This window comes from Carcharodon carcharias, chromosome 15, assembly GCF_017639515.1.
Source record: "Carcharodon carcharias isolate sCarCar2 chromosome 15, sCarCar2.pri, whole genome shotgun sequence".
NCBI classification, from domain to species: Eukaryota; Metazoa; Chordata; class Chondrichthyes; order Lamniformes; family Lamnidae; genus Carcharodon; species Carcharodon carcharias.
The window spans coordinates 26,536,255-26,562,094 of record NC_054481.1 but is presented as its reverse complement, the minus strand read 5'-3'; the positions used below and the strand labels follow the sequence as shown (position 1 = coordinate 26,562,094).

The 25,840-nt window shown below is 41.5% G+C and overlaps 1 protein-coding gene across 3 annotated transcripts in view; it reads left to right on the top strand.

Annotated features, from left to right (window-relative positions):
* The first annotated feature begins 18,471 nt into the window (after positions 1-18,471).
* lmtk2 (lemur tyrosine kinase 2) overlaps positions 18,472-25,840 on the top strand; it is a 127,270-nt gene continuing 119,901 nt past the window's right edge. For 2 of the 3 annotated variants that reach the window (XR_005945281.1, XM_041206119.1), the window contains exon 1: positions 18,472-18,662. Coding sequence is in view for 2 of the 3 variants with exons in the window: in XM_041206119.1 (XP_041062053.1) it covers positions 18,578-18,662 (85 nt within the window). In the remaining variant the exon portion in view is untranslated. The remainder of the gene's footprint in view (positions 18,663-25,840) is intronic. The other variant, XM_041206120.1, reaches the window with a different exon arrangement.

Genomic DNA, 25,840 nt, shown 5'->3' with positions numbered 1-25,840 from the left:
ATGATGGAGGGGTGGAGATTGGAAGCAAAATTAATAAATTTTTCCAAGTCCCGACGAGAGCATGAAGCAGCACCGAAGTAATCATCGATGTACCGGAGAAGGAGTTGTGGAAGGGGGCCGGAGTAGGACTGGAACAAGGAATGTTCCACATACCCCATAAAGAGACAGGCATAGCTGGGGCCCATGCGGGTACCCATAGCCACACCTTTTATTTGGAGGAAGTGAGAGGAGTTGAAGAAGAAATTGTTCAGCGTGAGAACAAGTTCACCCAGACGGAGGAGAGTAGTGGTGGATGGGGATTGTTCGGGCCTCTGTTCGAGGAAGAAGCTAAGGGCCCTCAGACCATCCTGGTGGGGGATGGAGGTGTAGAGGGATTGGACGTCCATGGTGAAGAGGAAGCGGTTGGGGCCCGGGAACTGGAAATTGTTGATGTGACGTAAGGTGTCAGAGGAATCATGAATGTAGATGGGAAGGGACTGGACAAAGGGAGAGAGAAGGGAGTCAAGATAACGAGAAATGAGTTCTGTGGGGCAGGAGCAAGCTGAGACGATCGGTCTACCGGGGCAGTTCTGTTTGTGGATTTTGGGTAGGAGATAGAAGCGGGCTGTCCGAGGTTGGGCGACTATCAGGTTGGAAGCTGTGGGAGGAAGATCCCCAGAAGAGATGAGGTCAGTGACAGTCCTGGAAACAATAGCTTGATGTTCAGTAGTGGGGTCATGGTCCAGGGAGAGGTAGGAGGAAGTGTCTGCGAGTTGACGCTCAGCCTCCGCGAGGTAGAGGTCAGTACGCCAGACAACAACAGCACCACCCTTGTCAGCGGGTTTGATGACAATGTCAGGGTTGGACCTGAGAGAATGGAATGCAGTAAGTTCAGAGAGAGACAGGTTAGAATGGGTGAGAGGAGCAGAGAAATTGAGACGATGTTGGTCCCATTCCCGTTCAGGTGCAACCTGTCTGCCTTGTACAGATCTCACTGCCCTAGAAACGGTCCCAATGTCACAGAAATCTAAAGGCCTCCCTGCTCTACCATCTCTCCAGCCACGCATTCATCTGGACTAACCTTCTATTTCCATACTCAGTAGCACGTGGCACCAGAAGTAATCCAGAGATTACTAACTTTGGGGTCTTGTTTTTTAATCTGTTTCCTAGCTCCCTAAGTTCTGCTTGCAGGACCTCATCCCTCTTTCTACCTATGTCGTTGGTACCAATATTTACCATGATCTCTGTCGGTTTGCCCTCCCCCTTTAGAATGCCCTGCTTTAATGTATTTTTTTGTTATGGTTCCCCTTTAAGGGATGGTTCATTAGTTAATTTGTTTATACTCTTTTGAGTAAAATCAAATAAAAAGACACCCACCCCTTTAAGCTGTTGTTCACTTGTTTATTTGATTTCTCAAAAGAGTATAAAAAGAGTTACACTTGAGGATTTCTATGACTAGTGGGCACTGCAGGGGCTGGAGTGCATCTTCAGCCCTGGGAAGGTTATTTTAATAGTGCCCCTTTAAGGAATGGTTAATTAGTTAATTTGCTCATTTGTTTCTTGTTTACTCAGTATAAAGAGAGACTTCTGGGACTCTGGGTGTGGGTGAAGCAGAAGGTAGATATTTGTAATGTTGCATTCTGTAAATAAATCTAGTATTAAGTGAAAGGTTAGCATCAGGCTTCCTACTTCACCATCTGGCTTCAGAATGAATTGACACTCAAGAGTTAGAATTAGATGAACGCAGACATCTTGGAGGGTTGTGGGGCTAGAGGTTACAGAGATAGGGAGGGTGAGGCCATGGAGGGATTTGAAAACCGGGATGAGAGTTTTAAAAATGAGAGGTTGCTTGACTGGGAGCCAATGTAGGTCAGCTGGCACTGGGGTGATGGGTCAATGGGACTTGGTGTGAGAAAGGACACAGACAGCAGAGTTTTGGATGACCTCAAGTTTAAGGAGGGTAGAATGTAGGGGGCTGGTCAGGGGTACATCGGAATAATAAGTCTAGAAGTAATAAAGGCATGGATGAGAGTTTTGGCAGCAGATGAACTGAGGTAGGGGTGGAGTCAAATGATATTACAGAGATGAAAATAGGTGGTCTCAGTGATGGTACAAATATTTGGTCAGTAACATCTCTGGGTCAAATGTGACACCAAGGTTGCAAACAGTCTGGATCAGCCTCAGACAGATGCCAGGGAGTAGGAAGGAGACGGTAGCTAGGGAATGGAGTTTGTGGCAGGGACTGAAAACACTGGCTTCAGTTTTCCCATTTTAAAATATTTATAATTAAGCTACCAGTCATTTTTTATTATGAACCAGAAGAACTTGACATAAATCAAAAATTGCACATGACCTTGTTATTAAGTCTGTGGGCTCATTCACTTCCTATCTCAGTGCAGTAAGGAAGCTTGAAAGCATACAGAATCCTGAAGGAAATAGGTCATACCGCAAGCACCTTTAAGAAATAAAATGAATAATTTTGACCTGTTTTCTAGCTTGTCAATCTTTTGGTAGCAAAACTTTGAAAACTATGTCCATGATTTTAATTGAACGTCATCAGTATTCTTGATATCAAGATCAAATTTTAGTTTAAAGGACTTGTGTGTTAATTATGAAAGGCTTAATAATGTGAATATTGCTTGCTTCACAGCTTTTTGTCATAAAACTTTAATTGGAATTTACAGGAAAAAAGAAAAATTTAATGGTAAAAACAATTCCCATTGTGAATAGGCCATATTGAAATAGAGCCCCCCATGAGTACAACGCTAAACAACCTGAAACATAATAATGTTCAGGAAGATATAGTAAAAGTGTGATGTAGCCATTTTAGGATTCTGTCTGTACTTACAATTTCAAGACCAAATCCTCATTTTGCATATAAATGAGCACATCAATTTTGAGGAAATTAAGTGAGCCAAAGTTTCTGTTTATAGTGGGCATCTCACAGATTTTAAACATACTGCTGTGTTTGCAGCAATAGTATATTAACAAAACAGATCTTCCTCAGCTTCCCTGCTATATTTTAAGTTTGTAATATCTCAGATTTTCATTTCCCTCCTATCTTATTGTCCTGACAGTTTTGAATCCAATGAATCTAAAACATGCTAACCTTCCCCTGTCTAAATCCATCATCATGTCACCACTGATTGGAACATTGCTTCATTGGCTTTCCAGTCCCTGAACTGTAGCAACTTACCAAACTGAAATCTTAGCAAATTAAATTGACCTCCAATCTCAGGGCCATGTTCTGTAACTTCCAATCAATTTGAATCTACAGAAATGTTAAACTTAGCAAGAGGAGATAGATTACATGAATGTCTGCAGCAGAGAAACAGAATAATACTTGCCTACAAGCAGATATGAGCTTTAGACCCACAATTAACTTTGATATTCTGGAACTCATTATTCTTATCACATGACTTCAACATATTTCTTACGCAACTAACAATCAGCATTCATCGTTGAACCAAAGTCCTAAAAGTATAGATAATTATTTACAGTTTAAGATCCAACAGTGAAAATGTTGCTTGTTTGATTCACAGGCAAGGCTGGAGGTTCCAGGAAGATGAATGGAGACAGGCACCTTTGCTTAAATGATAATATTTTACTGATGGATCCATTTCAGTTCAACTTCTGCTGACAGAAATTTTTCTAGAAACTAAGAGAGGCAGAAATTTGCCTTGGATGTTAGCACAAAACAGATGGTATTGTGATAGCCGTCTGTTATACGTCCTGCTCGATATTCTGAATATGGGCTGGCATGTATAACAACTGTTTGCGGTACCATCCAAGACAAATTTCTACCCCCATGTCTCTAGTTTCCCACCTCATGAAAAAACTGCAAGACCCCAAAAAATTACCAATGCAGTTTATTTCATCTTTCGTTTGGTCACTGCCCGTCTCCATGGCCAGGCAGGTGCCTGGCCCCATGACCTCTGCAAAGCCACTCTTGGACTAATTGCTCAGAGGTAGGTGAAAAGCGATTGGGAATCTGCCAGTTACCATTCTCTTGTGATGAAGGATGCTTTCAAAGAAACATGTTTTAACATTTGTTGGAATTGAAATAATCTTGGAAATACTTTTACTTCCAATGAATTTTAAAAATGTAGGAAATGAACTTCAAAATTTATCTGAGGTTATTTTGACCTTTCTGTTTCAAGCTTAGCTTTGAAAGGTAATGAATTTTTTTCCATTTTTAGTCAATTTGTTATGGACAGTTCAATGCTCCCTGCTGGCTCGATTGAGGCTGCCTGAAATTATCTTACTTTGCACCCTGGTAACTGCAAGAAAGAAAAAACTTCTTTTCTATCAGGCTGGGTTGAAATCAAAGTCACAGAATTGAAAGAACAGTGATCTTACTTACTGCAACACCCAAATCTACATCCTCTGTACTTTAAGTGCACAGTTATATTAATATTTTCGGTATTTTAAAATTAATGGGATCTGCAACTACACTTTACAGACACCATAGCCTGGAATTTCACCAAATTGGGATGACTCAGGAGTCCTTGAAAAATGGCAGGCAGGTCCCAATTCCAGGCTTCTTAACCTCATTCCCAGGCTTTCTGATTTTCAGGAGTGCCTTTTAAAGGTGCAGGCTGGTTTGTGTCACGAGCCTACACCCAGCAATTCCTAACTGGCTGGCTCCACTGTAGAGACAGGCATGTCGTCCTCCTCCTCCGCAATTTTCATGGAGTCGCGTCAGCTTTATAAAGAGTTGTGGTTCATAGCACCTCAGAGGTTTCATGAACCATAGTCTGCGTGAGAGAACTTTTTGAAAGGGAAGTTCAAAATGTCCTCATGCTTCCTATGCCAATCTATGCTCCCCCACCCGACCCCATGGCCCCTCATGCCCTCTATGCCAAGCTATGGCACTTCCATGTTCATTCACTCACTATACACTTGATAGAACTAATGAACCCGGAATGCATAATGAGGCTTGGCTGAGAGCCCAGAAATCTATTACTCTGTTGAAGCACCTGAGCCCCAGGAAAACATTGTTTGACAGCTCTGATCTCTGCTGTCAATTGTACAATGTTTATTTACAAAAGTTTGAGGTTTCAATTGCTTGCAGTTCTACTATTGATACTTTAAAGGGTCTGGGTAATTGACGTGTTTGTTGCCCTGTAGTGAAAGGATTTTTTAAAAATTGGAAAGTAATGAATGACTTTTTAAAAGTTTTTTTTTACACATCCTATTGTCACTATAGGTCCATTAGTTCTGTGCAATGTATAGTGGGTGAATGGACATGGAAGTGCCATAGCTTGGTATACGGAGCATGAGGAACCATGGGCGTGGGTGGGGGGCATAGGGAGTGCGTGGGGGGTGAGGGGCCATGAGGGGTGAGGGCTAGAGGGCCTTACTTTTTTAAATTATAACTGGAACAAAGTCCAAGAACACTGAGGCAGACGTTTTAAACAGCCTGCTTTGGCACCCAGCAGCCTCTGTGGCTGTCTCTGACCTCTTTCCCAGGTCAGCTGGCCTGACTCCAGCCTGCACCTGGCATTGCTCCCTGGCAATGAAGATCCCATCTTTGCAGGCACTTTCTCTGGAGACAGATGCATGAAGCTGCTACCCCCCGGGTGATGAAAATCCAGGCCTATGAACCTTAATTCAGCTTATGATATACAAATATTGGTAAATCACATGGAGACAACAGGCGAGATTTAAACTCATTCAAAACCCATCCACTTACAACGGGCCCAATTCATCAAAAGTGGCTGATAAAAAAAAGTTTCAAATTAATATTCTAACACTTCCATTGTACTCCAGTTTCAATGCAATATTACTGTAATGGCCATGTGGAATATGGATAGTGCTAAGATTAGATTGAAAGGCAGCAGTGAGGAATGTGGTGCAAAAGGTTTCTTTGCCACTGTTTATGTAAGGTTATTGTGAGGCACACTCAAGCTGCATTAGAGTTTCAGCAATGTCGGTTACCTTTAGACCATTGACCTGAAAACTAGGTAATTCAGTGACAAGATGCACAAATAAGTTGCATACTTTGAGGTTTGATATCTGCTTTATTATCCCACTACAATCAGATTGTCATGGAAAGTACCAAGGGAATGCCTTGCTCTCCCATTTTCCTATTGGGTGGGAAACCTTTTGGATGCTTGCACTGTTGTTAATTTGGCCTCACTGTCAATGGCCATCAAACCCCACTTTCGCATTAGGAAGATTCTGCATCAGCATCACACAGTCTCCTTGTATTCTGGCAACTCTACTACTGCCTTTGAAACATATTTATGAAGGAGATTGAAGGAGTCAGGGATTTCTTAATATTCAAATCAAATGGAAGAACACAAAAATACCACCAATCTCTTGCAATTGATTTGCAGATCTTTTTATTTTTCGCATTTGACTGACAACAAAGATGGAAATATTTCAGTATTTTTCAACCCTCAGATATATTGGATACTGGATATGGTGGGGCCTTCTCCTTCCGTGGACGTGACATCAAATCCCATTGGACTTCCAAACCATTTGCTTCAGAGGACTCGTGATGGGTGTTGCTTGTATCTGGCTTAGTAACAAGTGGATAGGGTCAGTGAGTGGAATGGAGATTTAAGCATACCAAATCCTGGGAAATGAAGTAGGCTTCCAATTCTCCTATCTGTTGCTTGCTCTAAGCCCTGTTTGCTTTTAACATCATCTCCCTTAGTAATTCAGCATATAACAAATGTGGACTTAGAAAAGATTTATTTTAGCGTCTTCTTTATTTACACTTTGTCAATGTTATATGCAGCAGCAGAAACAACACCTATGGTGTGGATGTGGGGAGGCAACATCCCTTTCAGCTTATATTGTTAACTCCGGGAGGCATTACATGAAAAAGCAACAATTAAATCCCAATAAAGAGATGAATAAACAAACACAAGAGATTTGGCTTGACTTTGCTCTGAAAGCCTCTTCTCTCAGTCCCATGGAAAATAAGGCTTTTATTCCCTTTTAATGAAAATTGAGCCTATAAAGGGCTATATCTTTCCAGACCCCGGGATCTTAATGGGTCGTCTTTAAATTGCATCAAAGTGGTGCACTCCTAATCAAGTTCTAGTATAGCTACAACATTGGCATCTACCCAAAAATGTGGAAAATTACCCAGTTGTGTCCTGTCCATAAAAAAAGGACAAATCCAATTTAGCCAATTACTGGCCCATCAGTCTACTCTCTTACCATCAGCACAGCAATGAAAGGTGTCATAGACAATGCTATTGAACAGTACACTCAGAAATTACCTGCTCATCGATGCTCAGTTTAGGTTATGCCAGGGGCATTCAGCTCCCGACCTCATCACAATCTAGGTCTAGACATGGACAAAAAAGCTGAATTCCAGGAGTGAGGTGAGAGTGACATCAAAGCAGCATTCGAGTAAGTGTGGCATCAAGGAGCCCTAGCAAAAGTCGTTGGGAATCAGATTAGCACAAAGGAAGATTAAAGGGGTCTTTGGGGGTCAATCAGCTCAGTCCTAGGACATCGCTGCAGGAAGTCCTCAGAGTGTCCTAGGCCCAACCATCTTCAGCTGTTTCTTCAATGACCTTCCCTTCATCATAACATCAGAAGTGGGGATGTTTGCTGATAATTGCACAGTGTTCCATACTATTCACAACTCCTCAGATTCTTAAGCAGTCAGTGCCCATGTGGACCTGGACAACATTCAGGCTTGGGCTGATGTGCGGCATGAATGTTATTTACCACCTAAATGCCAGACAATGACCATCTCCAAACTGAGAGAATCTAACCATCTCACCTTGATGTTCAACAGCATTACCATCACTTAATCTTCCAACATCAACATGCTGGGGTTTACCATTGACAAGAAATATAACTGGACCAGCCATTGTGGCTACAAGAGCAGGCCAGAGGTTGGAAATTCTGCAACAAGTAACTTACCTCCTGACTCCTCTTAAGTTTTTCTGCCAACCGAAAAACACAAGCTAGGAATGTGATGGGGTGCTCTCCACTTGCCTAGATGAGTCCAGCTCCAACAGCACTCGAGAAACTTGACACCATCCAGGAAAAAGCAACCCGCTTAATAGACACCCCATCCACCACCTTAAACATTTATTCCCTCCACCACTGGTGCACAGTGCACCAGCTTGCATCATTTACAAGTTGCACCAAGGCAACGCCCAAACCTCTTTCAACAACACCTTCCAAACCCACAACCTCTACCACCTAGCAGGGCAGCAGACGCATGGAAACTCTGCCATCTGCAGGTTCTGCTCCAGGCCATACACCATCTTGAATTGAAATTATATCACCATTCCTTCACAGATACGGAGTCAAAAAACTGGAACTCCAATTCTAACAACCCTGAGTACCTACACGTCATGTACTGCAATAGTTCAAGAATGCAGCTCATCTCTACTTTCACAAGGGTTATTATGGATAAGCAACAAATGCTGGCATTGTCAGTGATGCTCACATCTCATGAATGAACAAAAAACTGTTTTGCCTTCTATTTAATAGCTAAGCATTCCAAATTAATATTGTCTGGTAGTTAGTGTTTTAATATGGATTCAGGAGCCTATGCACTTGGATTTGCCTCAGGCCGTGCTTTATAAAAATAACTTGTTTAAGATTTGATTGGAGAACATGTGAATCAGCAGACCTACTTAGAAGGCTTGTATTTAATCTCCCTTCAGGGCAAATCTATTCATATGGCCAAATAGCAAATATTTAGGCAACAAACATAAAGCAAATGTGAGGTGGAGAAATTTGTGGATGATACTGCACAGGTTTTACTAGGGTTAGTTGTGATTGTCTTCCCTCCTCCTTCTAGAAAAACAACTGATTCCATTGATACAATGACACAATGCATATGCTGCAAGGTGAACCTTGTCTTGCCATCCCAGTATATTGATCACAGCACACTAACAAGGAACACAAATAGGATTAATACAATCATTTTTTTCAAATATTGTGTTATGCTTATTAATCTTTTTGCACCAATATCTAAATGACATAGTGTAAGCATGACCATCTTTCAGGACACCCACAAAGCTGGACCATGGAGCAACTAGCCCTTCCACCCCCACAAACCACGTTAAGAAAAGTCTGGAGTGCTTTCAAGGCTATAATCTCATTTTAGCATTCAAACAACAGCTATAAATAACTCAAGATTCAATCTTGTGGCTTATGATGCTACATGAATCCCAATGAAATACTAGGTTGGACTTAAAACAGTCATACCATTTGCCTGTAATCCACTGCAGATAAATGACTAACCTCGCAGAAACTTTGGATGATGTTTTAATTGTTATTAAATTACTGAGGAAAAGAATAAAAGTCAGAATGCACAATTTGGAAAGGGTAAAATGTCTTTGCACATTGCATTTTATGTGTGAGGGGAACTTCACATCGTGTGACGATAAAACACGTAGAAACATTCCAAAGATAGGAATACAGAAGACCACACAAGTGGGTGAGGAGAACATCATGTTATATGACAAAATATCTTGTAGGCTTTCACAGGTAGAAACAACAATATAATAAAAGCAAAATACTGCAGGTATTGGAGATCTGAAATAAAACCAGAAAATTATGGAAAAACTCAGCAAGTCTGGTAGCATCTGTACAGAGAGAAACAGTTAATGCTTCAAGTCCAATATAACTCTTCTTTGGAACTGGAATGGAAATACAACAGGTCACATTTAATTTATTTTACTATAAATAATGCTGTTTTTATGTCAGTCTATATATGCTATTAAAAATCTTGCGTAACGGCAGTTCCTCATCAGAACCAGCTGTATAAATATTTCCAAATGGAGCTAGTGTTAAAATGTTAACATTTTTCCTGTTACACTCACCTGTAACAATTACCTGTCAATGCACTAGGTGGCATTGTACTTCTCTCAAATTTTAGCTACCATTTTTCTCAGTTTGTACCGTGCAAATTTTATTATGCTTAAAGTTGTATATAAATACAAATTGTTGCTGTACATTATGTGCAATTGCAGTTTATGTGATTTCCCAGCATGTATTCTGAGCATGAGCTCAGAATTAAGAAGTTCCTGCAGGCTCCTTAATAATTACCTGATTTATAATGGAAGATAAATCCCAACAAATATAGTCCCCGTAAGTAATTTAACTGTCAAAGTATGCATTGCAAAAAAGCTGCATCAATAACAGTTGGGAGCCAGCAATGGGAATTGTGATACTTGCAACCAACAGTTGGAAGACAGAAAGATAACCCATTCCAGCAAAAGTTAGGACAACATTTTGGTGCCTGGTTTTACTTGTTCCACCTGCTGGCTCCAAGAATGAAACATTTTCATATTTCACCTTTTCCCCCCCAAGTGTAAATTCTAATTTACAAATAAAGAGTTGAATGAAACACCCGATACATAGTAGTTCTCCTGTCTTTCATGTGAAGCTTGCTAACTACATGGTATGTCCATTATATACCGAGCAAGGAACAGTTAGAGATATGCACCAAAGGTAAAAAGCCCTCACAGTACTGCCAGCACAATATATTACAAAGATTGTAACAGGACTCCAGATGTCACACAAAGTTTAATGCAAATTTCAGTATCATTCTTAATGTCGACCCTGCAAAGTGCTCCTTACTAACATCTGAGACCTTGTGCCAAAATTCGGAGAGTTGTCTCACAGACAAGTCAAGCAATAGCCTGACCAACTCATCCTCACAGAATCATACCTTACAGACGATGTCCCAGACACCATCATCATGATCCCTGGGTATGCCCTGTCCCAACAGCAGAACAGATCCAGCAGAGGTGGCAGCACAGTAGTATACAGTCAAGAGGGAGTTGCCCTGGATGTCCTAAACATCAATTCTGGACCCATGAAGTCTCACAGCATCAGGTCAAACATAGGCAAGGAAACCTCCTGCTGATTACCATGTACTGCCATCCCCCCCAACCCACCCCTTGCCCCAGCTGATAAATTAGTGCTTCTCCATGTTCAACACTACTTGGAGGAAGCACTATGGGTGGGAAGGGTGCATAATGTACTCTGGATGGGGGAACTTCAAGTTCATCACCAAAAGTGGCTCAGTAGCAACACTACAGATTGAGCTGGCTGAGTTCTAAAGGACATAAGTGCTAGACTGGGTCTGCGGCAGGTGGTGAGGGAATCAACAAGAGGGAAAAACATATTTAACCTCATTCTAAACAACCTGTCTGCTGCAGATACATCTGTCCATGACAGTCTCGGTAAAAGTGACCATCGCATAGTCCTTATGGTGATGAAGTCCTATCTTCACATTGAGGATACCCTCCATTGTGTTGCGTGGCACTACCGCCATGCTAAATGAAATAGATTTTGAACAAATCTAGCACTCAAGACTGGGCAATCACGAGGCGCTGTGGATCATCAGCAGCAGCAGAACTGTACCCGACCACAATCTGTAAACTCATGGCCCAGCATATCCCCCACTCTATCATCACGACCAAGCTAGGGGATCAACCCTGGTTCAAAGAAGAGTGCAGGAGGGCAGGCCAGGAGCAGCACCAGGCATACATAAAAATAAGATGTCAACCTGATGAAGCTACAACACAGGACTACTTGTGTGCCAAACAGCATAAGCTGCAAGTGATAGGCAGAGCTAATTGATCCCACAATCAACAGATTAGATCGAAGCTCTGCAGTCCTGCCACATCCAGTCGTGAATGATGATGGACAGTTAAACAACTCACTGGAGGAGGAGGCTCCACAAATGTCCCCATCCCCCATGTGATGGGGGAGCCCAGCACATCTGTGCAAAAGATAAGGCATAAGCATTTGCAACAATCTTCAGCCAGAAGTGCCGAGTGGATGATCCATCTGGGCATCCTCCACGAGGTCCCCAGCATCACAGATGCCAATCTTTAGTCAATTCAATTCAATTCACTCCACATCCAAGAAATGGCTGTAGGCACGGTACACTGGAAAGGCTATGGGCCCTGATAATATTCCGGCAAAAGTAGTGAAGGCTTGTGCTCCAGAACTTGCTGCGTCCTTAGCCAAGCTGTTCCAGTACAGCTTCAATACCAGCATCTACCTAGCAAAATTGCCTGGGGATGTCCTGTACACAAAATGCAGGACAAATCCAACACGGCTATTAGCGCTCCATAAGTCTACTCTCAAGCATCAACAAAGTAAAGGAAGGGGTCATCAACAGTGCTATCAAGCGGTATTTGCTTTGCAATAACCTGCTCACTGATGTCCAGTTTGGGTTCTGCCAGGGTCACTCAGCTCCTGACCTCATTACAGCCTTGGTTCAAAGAAGAACAAAAGAGCTGATCTCCAGAGGTGAGGTGAGAGTGACTGTGCTTGACATCAAGGCAGCATTTGACCAAGTGTGGCATCAGGGAGCCCAAGCTAAACAGGAGTCAACAGGAATCAGATGGAAAACTCTCAGCTACTTGGAATCACACCTACCACAAAGAAAGATGGTTGTGGTTGTTGGAGGTTGATCATCTTAGTTCCAGAACATCACTGCGGAGTTCCTCAAGGCAGTGTCCTAGGCCCAACCACCTTCAGCTGCTTCGTTAATGACCATCCTTCCATCATAAGGTCAGAAGTGGGGATGTTCGCTGATGATTCCACAATGTTCAACACCATTCACGACTCCTCAGATACTGAAGCAGTCCACATCCAAATGCAGCAAGACCTGGACAATATCCAGGCTTGGGCTGACAAGTGGTAAATGACATTTGCGCCACACAAGTGTTAGGCAATGACCATCTCCAACAAGAGAGAATCTGACTATTGCCACTTGACATTCAATGATATTACCATCGCTGAATCCTCACTATCATCATCTTGGGGGGCGGCGGCAGCGGCGGGCGGGTGGGGGGTGGGGGGGGGGAGTGGTGTCACCATTGACCAGAAACTGAACTGGACCAGCCATATAAATACTGTGGCTACAAGAGCAGTTAAAAGGCTTGGAATCCTGTGGTGAGTAAATCATCTCCTGACTCCCCAAAGTCTGTTCACCATCTACAAGGCACAGGTCAGGAGTGTGGTGAAATATACTCCACTTGTTTTGATGAGTGCAGCACCAACAACACTCAAGAAGCTTGACACTGTCCAAGACAATGCAGCTTGCTTGATTGGCACCCTATCTACAAACATTCACTCCCTCCATCACTGATGCACCGTTGCAGCAGTGTGTACCATTTACAGGTTGCACTGTAGGAACCCACAAAGACTCCTTAGACAGCACTTTCCAAACCCACGACCACTACCATTTAGAAGGACAAGAGCAGCAGATAGATGGGAATACCACCATCTGGAAGTTCCCCTCCAAGCCACTCACCATTCTGACCTGGAAATATATCGCTGTTCCTTCAGTGTCACTGGGTCAAAATCCTGGAACTCCGTCCCTAACAGTACTGTGGGTGTACCTACACCAAATGGACTGCAGCGGTTCAAGAAGGCAGCTTACCACTGCCTTCTCAAAGGCAATTAGGGAGGGGAATAAATGCTGGCCTAGCCAGCGAGGCCCACATCCCATGAACGAATAAAAGAAAGTCTACTTGCAGCTCCTTAACTGACCTTCCTAGGAAGAAAGCTAGGATTCTGATCTACAACCAGACCTGTAACTCACCTAAGAATAGAATTCAAGAAAGCAGAGCTATTAGCACTTTTAGTCTTAAAGAGAAATGCACCTGGTAGCATAATACATTATTCTCTACACTCTATACCATTTCTTACCTTATCAAATGGTACATCCCTTACTTAGTATGAGCAGCTCCACTTATTCTATAATGACAACAGATGGATGGGAATTATTACGGTGGAAAAGATTAATCTTGACGTTCAAGGTGACAAATAATCCAAGTAGAATCCCATTGTTCTCTGTCATTAAAAACTCTGTACGATTAGTTTGCAATCATTATCATTGTATCCAAACTGCACTAAGAGTCTGATTCTACTTGTGATGATACAGTATTTTGAAATCATTGTTTTGTTATTTTTGAGTTTCGAGAGTCTGGCAGGTTGTAAAGGGCTGCTATTACTTCTATTGCCCCTTTGCTGGGTGAATCCCAAATCAGAACATCAAGGGACGAATTTTCACTCTGCAAACCTGACTCGGGAGCAAATGCCCTGAATGGTTGTATTTTCATTCCATGGGGGTGGGTGCTAACAGGAGTCAGGCTGCCCACATCAGAAAGAGTTCAGAGGCAGCCACAAGGGGGTGCTGAGGCAGGCTGGATAAAAGATTAACAAAGACAACTAATCTCTTTATAATCATTTGGAGCTGTCAATCAATCTATGAATTTACAGGCCCCCCACTGTGATAAGGATAGGTTGTGGAAGCAGTCAAGCACTAATCCTATAATTCTATAATGACAACCCTGAGGCTTATGTTAACAAACAGTGAAATAGCAAGCACCAGTTTCTCAACTGCAGGTTGGATGTTTCTTTTTTAAAGGTTTAAGGGGCCTGGGGATTTAAATGACGTGACACTTCTACAGAGCTTATCCACTTTTTATGCACATTTATGTCTACTCTTAACAATCCCAAAGAGCACCTTACCTCTCCAAATAACTCCGGCAGCTTTAGACTTTTTCTCAAATGTCTAAAGCCCACGAGGCGTGTTTTGGAAATTTGGAAATTCACTTTTACATGCATTTCTACATGCAAAACATGGATGTACAAAGTATTACCTGTCCCCTTCCCCCATCCCCTGCAGTGAAAATGGTGGATGTCAGGTTTGGGGGTGGACTTTCGGTATCAGGGCTCCAGCGCCATTTTGGTTAGGTCATGGAGTCATTGCTCAGGATATTAATTTCAGCAATTTGACATACCGTTAACATAACAGGAATATTTTAGACAACATTTAGATATTGTCCGTAAAGCTCCATAGCATGCATGATTTAACCACCAAAGACCAAAAGCTCATGGATCCATGCAGCTACTCATAAGAAGTAAAGGATGTACTTATTGATAAGGCAAGAAATGTTATACAATGTAAAGGATAATGTATATACGCTGCCAAAGTGTAGGTGCATGTCTCTTTAAGACTAAAATTGTTCACTGTTTTTTATTCTTGAATTCAAATCTTAGGTGAGTTACAACCCTCCCCCCACCTTCAAGTACTCATTATTCATCTCTAAGCCCAAACCCATGGAGTACTGTGATAACTATTAGACCCATCCTATCATTCAGATAATCACACATGCCATTTCCAGCAAGGTCAATAGATAGAAATCAGGGATGGGAAGCATGGATTGATTCTCCCCTGTAGAAAGCCCAGATTAAATTGCTTCTGCAGCTGCTCCATGTGCAAACGGCTAACTCAGCAAAGATGATGGATTAAATTTAGAATTTTTTTGGTTGATGCGACTAACAATAACAACTTGCATTTATGTAAGCACCTTTAACAATAGAATACCCTAGAAGCCTCAAGAGGCAAAAAATGACACTGAGCCAAAGGAGGAGCTATTAGGGCTGGCAATCAAAAGTTTGGTTACAGGTCGATTTTAAGGCGTGTCTTAAAGGAGGAAAGGTGGAGTGGCAAACAATTAATTTGAGTATTGAAATTTTACACTGAGCCATTGTGGTAGCTTGTAAACATATTTTAATACATACATATCAAAATAATTTTGGAGGACAGCAAAGATACCTTTTTCCTCAGAATCAACCCTTCACATCAAGTTCTCTCTAATAAAACAGTCATGGGTCGATCACTAGTTGTAACAGCGACTCAATTTGGTTTCAAATAAAGTATGTTGACATAGCACTGTTAGAAATCAACAGGTCCATTAGTGCATAATTATAAATCTCACACCTAGCATTTTGTCAATGTTGGCAGACACACCAGACGCCAATAGGTTTAGAATTTAATTTTTTTTAACCTGAAATTCAGTTTTAACTACAGTTCTGTTGCAGCAAGTTTCAATTTTAGAAACATGAATTTAAGTTTCTTGGGGACATAGAAAATGGTCTTACATTCATTGGATGCTCTTCCAAATTAATTAAGAAATACTTATAATGATTTTTCTCCTTAGAACAAGGAAGGTGAAAGGGAAATTTAAAAGAACTGTTGAAAATTATGAAGGGTTTTGATAGATTAATGACAATAACAACAATTTGTGTTTATATGGTGCCTTTAATCTAATAAAACACCCCAAGGCACTTCACAGGGGCCTTATAAAACAAATTATGGCACCAAGCTAGGAGACATTATGGCAAATGACCAAAGCTTAGTCAAAGTGTCTTGAAGGATGAAAGTGAGGTAGAGAAGTTAAGTATCTAAGAAGCTGAAGGCATGATGCTGGAGGTCTAGCAACCTGGTGAAACAGATTTAAGATAATTGCCAAGAAAGCCATGGGTAGATGCAAAGATCATTTTTTTTAAAGCAGCGAGTCGTTATGATCTGGAATGCACAGCCTTCAATTCTGACTTTCAAAAGGGATTTTAAAAAAGCAGAGCTAAGTGGAAGAAGGGGTAATAAGACTCATCCCTTTCAAAGAGTTGATGCACACATGAATGGCCTTCTTCTGTGTTGTAAGATTCTCTACGAAAAGTCTATTGTAAAACTTTTGCACCTTGATGCAATTAAAATTGAGTCATATAAAGAGTTGGCAACAGTTACATTCAAAATAAACATTGAAAAAAAGAAAAACGATACTGAACTCGAGGATACTGCTCCAGCACTTGGCCCTTTAAGCAACACATTCTTCGCAGAACAAAAACAGAATTACCTGGAAAAACTCAGCAGGTCTGGCAGCATCGGCGGAGAAGAAAAGAGTTGACGTTTCGAGTCCTCATGACCCTTCAACAGAACTAGGTGAATCCAAGGAAGGGGTGAAATATAAGCTGGTTTAAGGTGTGTGTGTGTGTGTGTGTGGGGGGGGGGAGGGGGGGGGTTGGGTTGGGTGGAGGGAGAGAAGTGGAGGGGGGTGGTGTGGTTGTAGGGACAAGCAAGCAGTGATAGAAGCAGATCATCAAAAGATGTCACAGCCAACAGAACAAAAGAACACATAGGTGTTGAAGTTGGTGATATTATCTAAACGAATGTAGGGCACTCAAGGTATAGCTCTAGTGGGGGTGGGGGGAGCAAAAAAGATTTAAAAATATTTAAAAATAATGGAAAGAGGTGGGAAAAGAAAAATCTATATAATTTATTGGAAAAAAACAAAAAGAAGTGGGAAGAAACAGAAAGGGGGTGGGGATGGAGGAGGGAGTTCAAGACCTAAAGTTGTTGAATTCAATATTCAGTCCGGAAGGCTGTAAAGAAGATGAGGTGTTGTTCCTCCAGTTTGCGTTGGGCTTCACTGGAACAATGCAGCAAGTCAAGGACAGACATGTAGGAAAGAGAGCAGGGTGGAGTGTTAAAATGGCAAGTGACAGGGAGGTTTGGGTCATTCTTGCGGACAGACCGCCGGTGTTCTGCAAAGCGGTCGCTCAGTTTATGTTTGGTCTCTCCAATATTGAATTCAACAACTTTAGGTCTTGAACTCCCTCCTCCATCCCCACCCCCTTTCTGTTTCTTTCCATTTCCTTTTGTTTTTTCCAATAAATTATATAGATTTTTCTTTTCCCACCTATTTCCATTATTTTTAAATCTTTTATACCTTGAGTGCCCTACCATCCATTCCTAATTAGCACATTCGTTTAGATAATATCACCAACTTCAACACCTGTGTTCTTTTGTTCTGTTGTCTGTGACATCTTTTAATGATCTGCTTCTATCACTGCTTGCTTGTCCCTACAACCACACCACCCCTCCACTTCTCTTCCCCCCCCCCCCATCCCCCCACCCACACACACCTTAAACCAGCTTATATTTCACCCCTTCCTTGGATTCACCTAGTTCTGTCGAAGGGTCATGAGGACTCGAAACGTCAACTCTTTTCTTCTCCGCCGATGCTGCCAGACCTGCTGAGTTTTTCCAGGTAATTCTGTTTTTGTTTTGGATTTCCAGCATCCGCAGTTTTTTGTTTTTACATTCTTCGCAGAGCCTGTCTCAAGACCCTACCGGCCTCCCTCAGTTGCTAAGTTCATGACTCAACATCCCAGGAACGAGTTCGTCCATCTCCGTCACCAGGCCGGAAGCCCCGCCCTATTTGTCCCATCCCCCCCGGCCGATTGGCTGAGAAGCCTTGGTCAGGGTGGCGTGCGATTGGTCAGGGAGCACTGTCAATCACAGCGGTGGGATGGAACATGTTGTCTTCTGACGCGGGATGCGTATCATGGCGGCCGTGGGAAAAGCGTCGGGAGGTGGGCGGTCGTGTCGCTAGTGAAAGCGCAAATAAAAAAATCACCGCCACTGCAAAAAAAAATGTACAGATTGTCACCGGCCGGTAGAATAATGGTTAGGGGCTGGGATCTGAGAGGAATATCGGCGCGGAGTGGCGGTCGAGGCCTGTGAGTAAGGATGAGTTTCTGTGGCCCAACTCCAGTGACTGTTTGTTGCCGAAAAATCCGAAAGAAAAGCGCCGCAAGGGGAGAGCACTGTTGCCGGTCAGTTGCCGGCGGTGTTTAGAGGGTGGGTGGGGAGGGGGGGGAGGTGGTGGGAAGGATTATTGTTAACATCGACTCTTATTGACGGGGGATCGATCCGTCCGTCCGTATAAATGCTTCAGATCGACGATCGTTTGGGTCCCTGACGACGACGAGCAGTCAATCCCGGTCGAGAATGGCGATACGCGCCGGCATTCTCTTACTGACACTGTTGGTATTGCGCAGCGTCCAGGGTGCTCCACTTCCGCAAACAGGTGCAGGTCAGTGCACATTGTATTGATAAAATAAAACTTGGACTGTAGCATATTGTACACGTGCAAAAACAGCAAAATTTAGCTATTGGGTTGTGTGGAAATATACTCTGCAAAAAGTGATGTGTTTGGCCGGTTTGTTTAAGTTGCTCATTTTTAAAAATCAAATGTGTATGTTATAATGGGAGTTGTAACTGGATGCCTCTGCGTGCCTTAATTTTCAATTATATCACTTACTGAAATCCGTAAATGGTATAGGTTACTTCATGGCTAGCTATGGCGTATAGTATTTGTATGATTGAAGATGATAGAGTTTCACAGTTTATTCTCTCTGCCAAACTGATTCTTTGTTCTAATCAAGTGCTGTAAGCTGCCTCCTTCAAAAGTGACTGCCTGCCATTTTGGAAAATCTCCTCAGGGATGAAGCAGTGCCGTCTCAGCATTGTATACAATTTATTCAATGTTAAACTGAACTATGGTCCCAGCTGGACCATATAAAGCCAAATGTACCATTGCTGTGTCAAAGTTTGGAACTGTATGAGTTAAAATCTCTGCTTTTTAAAATTAAAATGTCTTGTTACCAGATCAGTACTGTAAAGTGGCTGAACTGCATCTCAGGATTCGTATCAAGCCATTAACTCAATTCAAATCCAACTTCGTAATTCTGGAACATGTTTTAATTTTTGCTGAATTGGCTGCTTGTATGCTGTTGCCTTTAAATAGGAGTTTAAGTTTTCTCTTATAATATTGGTATTGAGCAGAACTGCAGCTCCCGTGTTTCATTCATGTGAGAGCTGGAATTGATCTCTTAGCAATCAGACTAATTTATGCAGCGAAACAGATGGTTGGAGGTACATTGCACCTTTTTATTTCAAAGCACTAAATATTACAGCGATGATCTACTTTAGTCATTATCCAGATCTTCAGCAAAAAAAAATGGCTCTTGCATTTTTGTTTGGCATATTATGCAGTATTAATTTGTTGAATGACAATTCATGTTGCAATACCAGGGAGTGTAGGGAATGTGTTTTGATTGACAACATGACTAACCATTTTTGAGTTAGGGTGGGAGGCATGAAGCACCTTTCCAGAATGAACATTTCAGAAAAGGTTGATTGTCACAGTTTTGGACAGCTGTCAATGGACCTGAAGGCAGTGGTTTCCTTGTGCAACCTTGGTTTTGGGGTGGAAGACCCAAGGATCTAAAGAACAGTAGGAGGTAACAAAAAATATTGCTAATCCTACATTTAAAATAGCTTAACTTCAAACCATGGAATGAGTACTTGCTTGTGCCTTCTCACCTTTGTGAATAGGAGCATTGGCTGAAAGCTTAAAGCAGCCGCAACTAAAAATATGCAAATGCCACTGTGAAGAACTTCATTCCCCGCTCCCGCCACCTCTACCTATGGTGCTCCCTGGTCAGGGAGCTGTTGGGGATGCAAGGAAAAGATGATAGATTTGTTTTACACAAAAGAGAGAGTAATACAAGTTGCATATGCACATCTATTCACCTTCCTTTACAGTACTCTTCCTTGTTTAAACTAGTTTGTACAATGGATATAAAACCAAAGGAGGCCTTCGCTAGTCATGGCCATTTTTATTTGTTCATAGTTGATTTTTTAAAATCTAGTTGGAATTTAAAAGTGGGCAGATTTTCGGATGAAGTGTGTTCTCTCTTCTCTCCCACCATCAGCTGATGATAAAAGTACCTTGTGTAATTTGGGTGATTTCATGAAATAGCAGTCAGTTCAGTTACTGAGAATATGGATTTGAATCTAGCTATAATTATTGTGACAGGGTTGGAATTAAAAAAAAAATGGAGGGACAAGGAATATGTTTCAAATGTAATGTTGCTTTTAGAGAATGTGCAAATGCAGTTTGGATGGTGGGTGGGTATCCAACATTTGCTTGAAAATCTGTGGTTTTGACTCCCACTACTCATTGATAAAACTTATATGTTTCTAAAGAAATTTCTTTGCATTTTTCACCTCATTTAGTGATTTCTTGAAATTGATAATGCCTTGCTGCTGATTTTTCAATCAGAGGAAATGGTCTTTCCCTATTTGTTATTAAAATACATCATAGTTTTAACAGACTTTTACAATTCACCTTTATATTTTTTGCTCCACTGGAAATACTTCCAGTATCTCATCATAATTATAGTTCCCCATCCTTAGCACCATCAGCGAATCTATATTGTGTTCTTTAGGACCTTAATGGTATTTTATAAAAGGGTACCTGAAGCTGTGGCTTAATTAATATTCATTGTCCTTACTTTGCATTTTAGATTGTTGTTGTCATTTCCCAATGGTTCTTAACTCACATCTCACCCTTCATTTCCTAGAACTAAATCAAGCAATGCTTCTTTCCTTAATAAAAACAGAAAATGCTTGAAATACTCAGTAGATCTGGCAGCATCTTTGGCGAGAGAAACGGACTTAAAGTTTCAGTTCAATGATCTTTCAACAGAGCCATTTGATATCCTTTGCTTCTACAATATCTCTCATTACTTAAAAGCCGTTTTCTGATCCCTTTACCTGAAGGTATTTCCCCGCTGTTGTAACTAAGTCTTCCACTTCTTTCAGTGTAGCTGCTGTTCCTCTCTTAAACGTTGATTTCCCTACATCCCCAGCTACGTTAGCTTAAATCCTTCTCGTTGCACTATTTAATCTCTGTGTCATTGGTTCAAACATGGACTGCAGTACAACTTTTCACTGCTGTCCTTTTGTTTTCCCCCTCCCACTTCCAAACATTTATCCATCCATTCCATGATGTCCTTCAGTCTGTACCCCAACCAAAAAAAAATTTGAATACTACCACTATTCTTGTCTACCTGCCTTGCAATCCCTTGGGTACTGTTTGTTCAACAGTGACATGATTTTGCTTAGGATCATATTACTGAGTTAACTATCAACCTCACACTTGTCTAACAGGTATCTATGGATAGTAATAGTAGCCTAAAGAGTCCTTGAGCCTTTTTGACCTTGCCTCTCTGTTACCCTGGAGGTCACCCATTTTGCTCTTTGCGCATTATTCTGAACTGTGTGGCACTTCACTTGGAGTACTATCCAACTGGATCTCAAAGGTGATTACCTCTACCTTCTGTCCTCTTGCAGTTCAAACTTATGACTATCCTAACTTGTGAAATAGCAAATCGTATCACTTTTATAACCAACTAATTAGCTATTACCATCTGCAATCAGTTCACAATCCTGAGGTCAGATGCACAAAGTATCGGTCTTCGTCTGAAGTCTTGAGATATTTTTAGGCAATCATGGGATATTGGAGTATTACTTCATTGCAGCACAACTTCGTGGACAGCTGTTGGTGTAGCAATCCAGTTGCAGAAGTTTGGACCATGTACTAGATTCTCTGTGCAACATTTACAATCACAGTACTGTAGCAGGGGTGCAGAACAAAAATCCCATAAACAAAAACACTCTTGTCTCTTCTTCTGGAATACAGTAAAACATTTTATTCAAAAGTTCTAGGTTTGCCGATAAATATCAGAAATGCTTGACTAATCCAAAAATGTGGTTACAGCCATCTAAATGATCTTGGTGTTTATTTATGTGCATTTTAGCTTAACATGTTTTTAAACCACCATCAGTTGAATTTCAGGTTACAAGAAGGTGTTAAAATACCTTGTGGTAAAGCAACATGTGACCAAATGAGGAGTGGCACCCTAAACCTACCTGTTTGTTTGCAGCACATTACTAATTCAGCAAATATAACCTGGTTAATAAAATGCCATGCGATAGATGTGTTGGGGAGGGGACAGTGAAAACCATATAGTTATTAGAAAATGATTACAAGTGTTTTTAATCATTTAATTTGTGACATTACTGTATACCTATTTACCATAAATTACAGTTGAACCTGTTTTCATCTTTAGTAGTGGTATTCTTGCGGGCCATCTATTGTAAATGTCAGTGTCCAGTGAATTCAATACTTATTGTTTTCATACTGTTATGAATTCTTAAATGTTGTCCTTTCACCATGTTAGTTTTGGCTTGAGTCCACATAAAAGCCTTAATGGGTGGTCTCAAAGCTACCGGTTTGAATTTCATCTTGACTGACACTGATACTCCAACTTCACATAGAGCAAGCTTTTCTAGCCTCACCCAATATCCTTTTCCATATTGTCCAATTAAATCTTTTTGTCCATTTGTTGAAAATGAACATTGTTTTCATAGGTGCTGGATAGTCATAACTGGAATAAAGGGAGAAAACTGGTTTTTCTTTTGATCAAAGTTTAACAGTTAAAATTCTATAATAAGCTATTTCTTTGAATATCTTTAAGGCAGAGGTAGATAGATCATTGATAAGCAAGGGGATGAAAGGTTATTCGGGGTTATTCGATGCAGAGTTGAGGTTAAAATCAGATCTGCCATCTTATTGAATGGTGGAGACAGCTCGAGGAGTTGAGTGGCCTATACTCCTAATTTGTAAGTTTGTAAATATTTGCATGCCAACAATACTATAGTGCAAATATTGTTAAAAGGTGTCTTTAGACTTGAGATGAACCATTTTTTTAATGCATAAAATTCAAAAGTTTGCAAGATGAGATATCACAAGCCCCTCCGCACCCGGTCTCTTCATGCGCGTGGATAGCTCTGCATGGACAAAAGAGCCAGTAACCTGCCTGCCAGTTCACTGGAACGTGCTGTCAAATGACAATGCGGAGAAAGCAACTTTTAAAGAAAGAAAATCATCAAACTCAGCTTATTATTCTGTGATGAACATTGGAATAGAAGTAGATTAGTTAAAAAAATTTAGGGGAGAGAAGAGGCAAGATATAGCAATTTATAGCCATATGTGAATAAGGCTAAATGACAAACAGCAAATGTCGATGCATCAAGAGTCTGACTGTTTAAAATTTTTTTGCATACACAAAATTTGTATCCTGTTCTTAATATTAACTTTGTTACAAATTCCATTCTTATACTTCATGTATTCCGTTGCAGTGCCTCCTAGATGGTGATGAATCAAAATAAGACGACGGAGGTGTTATCAGAAGGAAAAATGCTGTTCTGATTTGCTATATTGAGTGTTTTTAGGCATACCATTGTCTGTGATTACAGTGCAAGATGTGTAAACTCCTCAGTCAGCAAATAGAATTGTGTACTTTGAACAAGGAGGAGAGAGTTGACTATCGTTCAGCTGACACAGCAGTAGCATAAATTCTTTTTGTAGGCAAGTGGTAGGTCAATGGCTGGTAGGAGGTGGTTGGAGCAGATGAACCAGTCAAGTAAATCACTTTTTTTTTTATTATTTGCTTGTTTTCAGCTGTTATCTTTCTTGCTGATGTTTGCCTAATTCATAGAATGATAGAGCAAAGAAGGAAGGGCCACTTGGCTCCTGACACCATTACAGCCTTGGTCCAAACATGGACAAAAGAGCTGAACTCAAGGTGGGGTGAGAGTGACTGCCCTCGACATCAAGGTAGCATTTGACTGAGTGTGGCATCAAGGAGGCCTGGCAAAATTGAAGTCAATGAGAATCAGGGGAAAGCTTTCCACTGGTTGGAGTCATGCCTTGCGCAGGGTAAGGTGTTGTTGTCATTGTTGAAGGCCAATCATCTCAGTCCCAGGACATTGCATGAGTTCTTCAGGATAGTGTCCTAGCCCCAACCATCTTCAGTTGCTTCATCAATGACTTTTCTTCCAGCATAAAGTCATAAGTAGGGATGTTCACTGTGCAGTTGTTAATGTTCAGTACCGTTTGCAACTCCTCAGATACTGAAGCAGTCCATGCCAATATGCATTAAGACTTGGACAACGTTTAGACTTGGCCTGATAAGCAGCAAGTAACATTCGTGCCATGCAAATGCCAGGCAACAACAATCTCCAACAAAGGAGGACCTAACCAACTCCTCTTGACATAGTGGCATTACCACAGCTGAATCCCCCACAATCAGCGTCCTGGAGGTTACCATTGACCAGAAACTGAACTGGATCAGCCACATAAATATTGTGGCTAAAAAAAGCAGGTCAGAGGCTGGAAATTCTGAGGTGAATAACTCACCCCCTGACTCCCCAAAGTCTGTCCACCACCTACAAGACATAAATAAGGAGTGTGTTGGAATGTTCTCTACTTGACTGGTTGAGTATAGCTCCAACAACACTCTCGAAGCTTGATACCATACAGGTTAAAACAGCCTGCTTGATTGACACCCTATCCACCAACCTAAGTATTCATTTCCTCCACCACTGCATATTGGCAGCAGTCTTTACTGTATACAAGATGCACTGCAGCAGCTCTTCAAGGTTTCTTCGACAACACCTTCCAAACCCGTGACCTATATCACCTAGAAGGACAAGGGCAGCAGATACCACCAGCAAGTTCCACTCCAAGCCACACACTGTTTTGACTTGGAACTACGCTGTTGTTCCTTCACTGTCGAAATCCTGGAACTCCCTTCCTAACAGCACTTAGGATGTAGATGCACCAGATGGACTGCAGTAGTTCAAGAAGATGGCTCACCACCACCTTTTCCAGCTCAGTTGGATGCTGGCAAATGCTGGCCTTACCAGCAACATCCACATCCCATGAAAGAATTTAAAAAAGACCCTTCAGCCTTTCGTGCCTGTGCCAGCTCTTCAAAAGAGCTATCCAATTAATGACCTGACCCTGCCTTTTACATACACCCCTCTGAATTTTCCCCCTCAAGTAGTTATCCAAGTTCTTTTTGACAGTTATTATAGACTCCTCTTCTGCTGCTCCTTCAGGTGGTTGCATTCCAGATCATCATAGCTTACTACTTACATGAAAAATTCTCCCCATCTGCCCTCTGGTTCTTTTGTCAATGACATTAAAGCTGTTCCCTCTGGTTCCTGACTCCAGAAACATTTCTTCCCTATTTATTGTATCAAACCCTTCGTGCAGTCTGTTACTTCCGAATTGTTCTGTGTCATTTCCATGACCTGTTGCAGCAATCACCCCACAGTGCAATGTTGAAAAAGAAGGAAATAATCTTGCAAAAAAAAACGAACAAGAGGGAAATAGAAAAAAGGGGATAAAAAGGGAAAGTGAAAAGTATAAGTGAGGTAGGAAAGGTCAAGCACACACATAGCGGGATTGAGAGACAAGCATCAGTCCTCTAACTGAGACACTTAAACAGGAGGAAGGATGCAGAGGTAGAAGAGAATAAATGTTCGGGAGGTGGTTTGGGGAAGCCTGTCTCT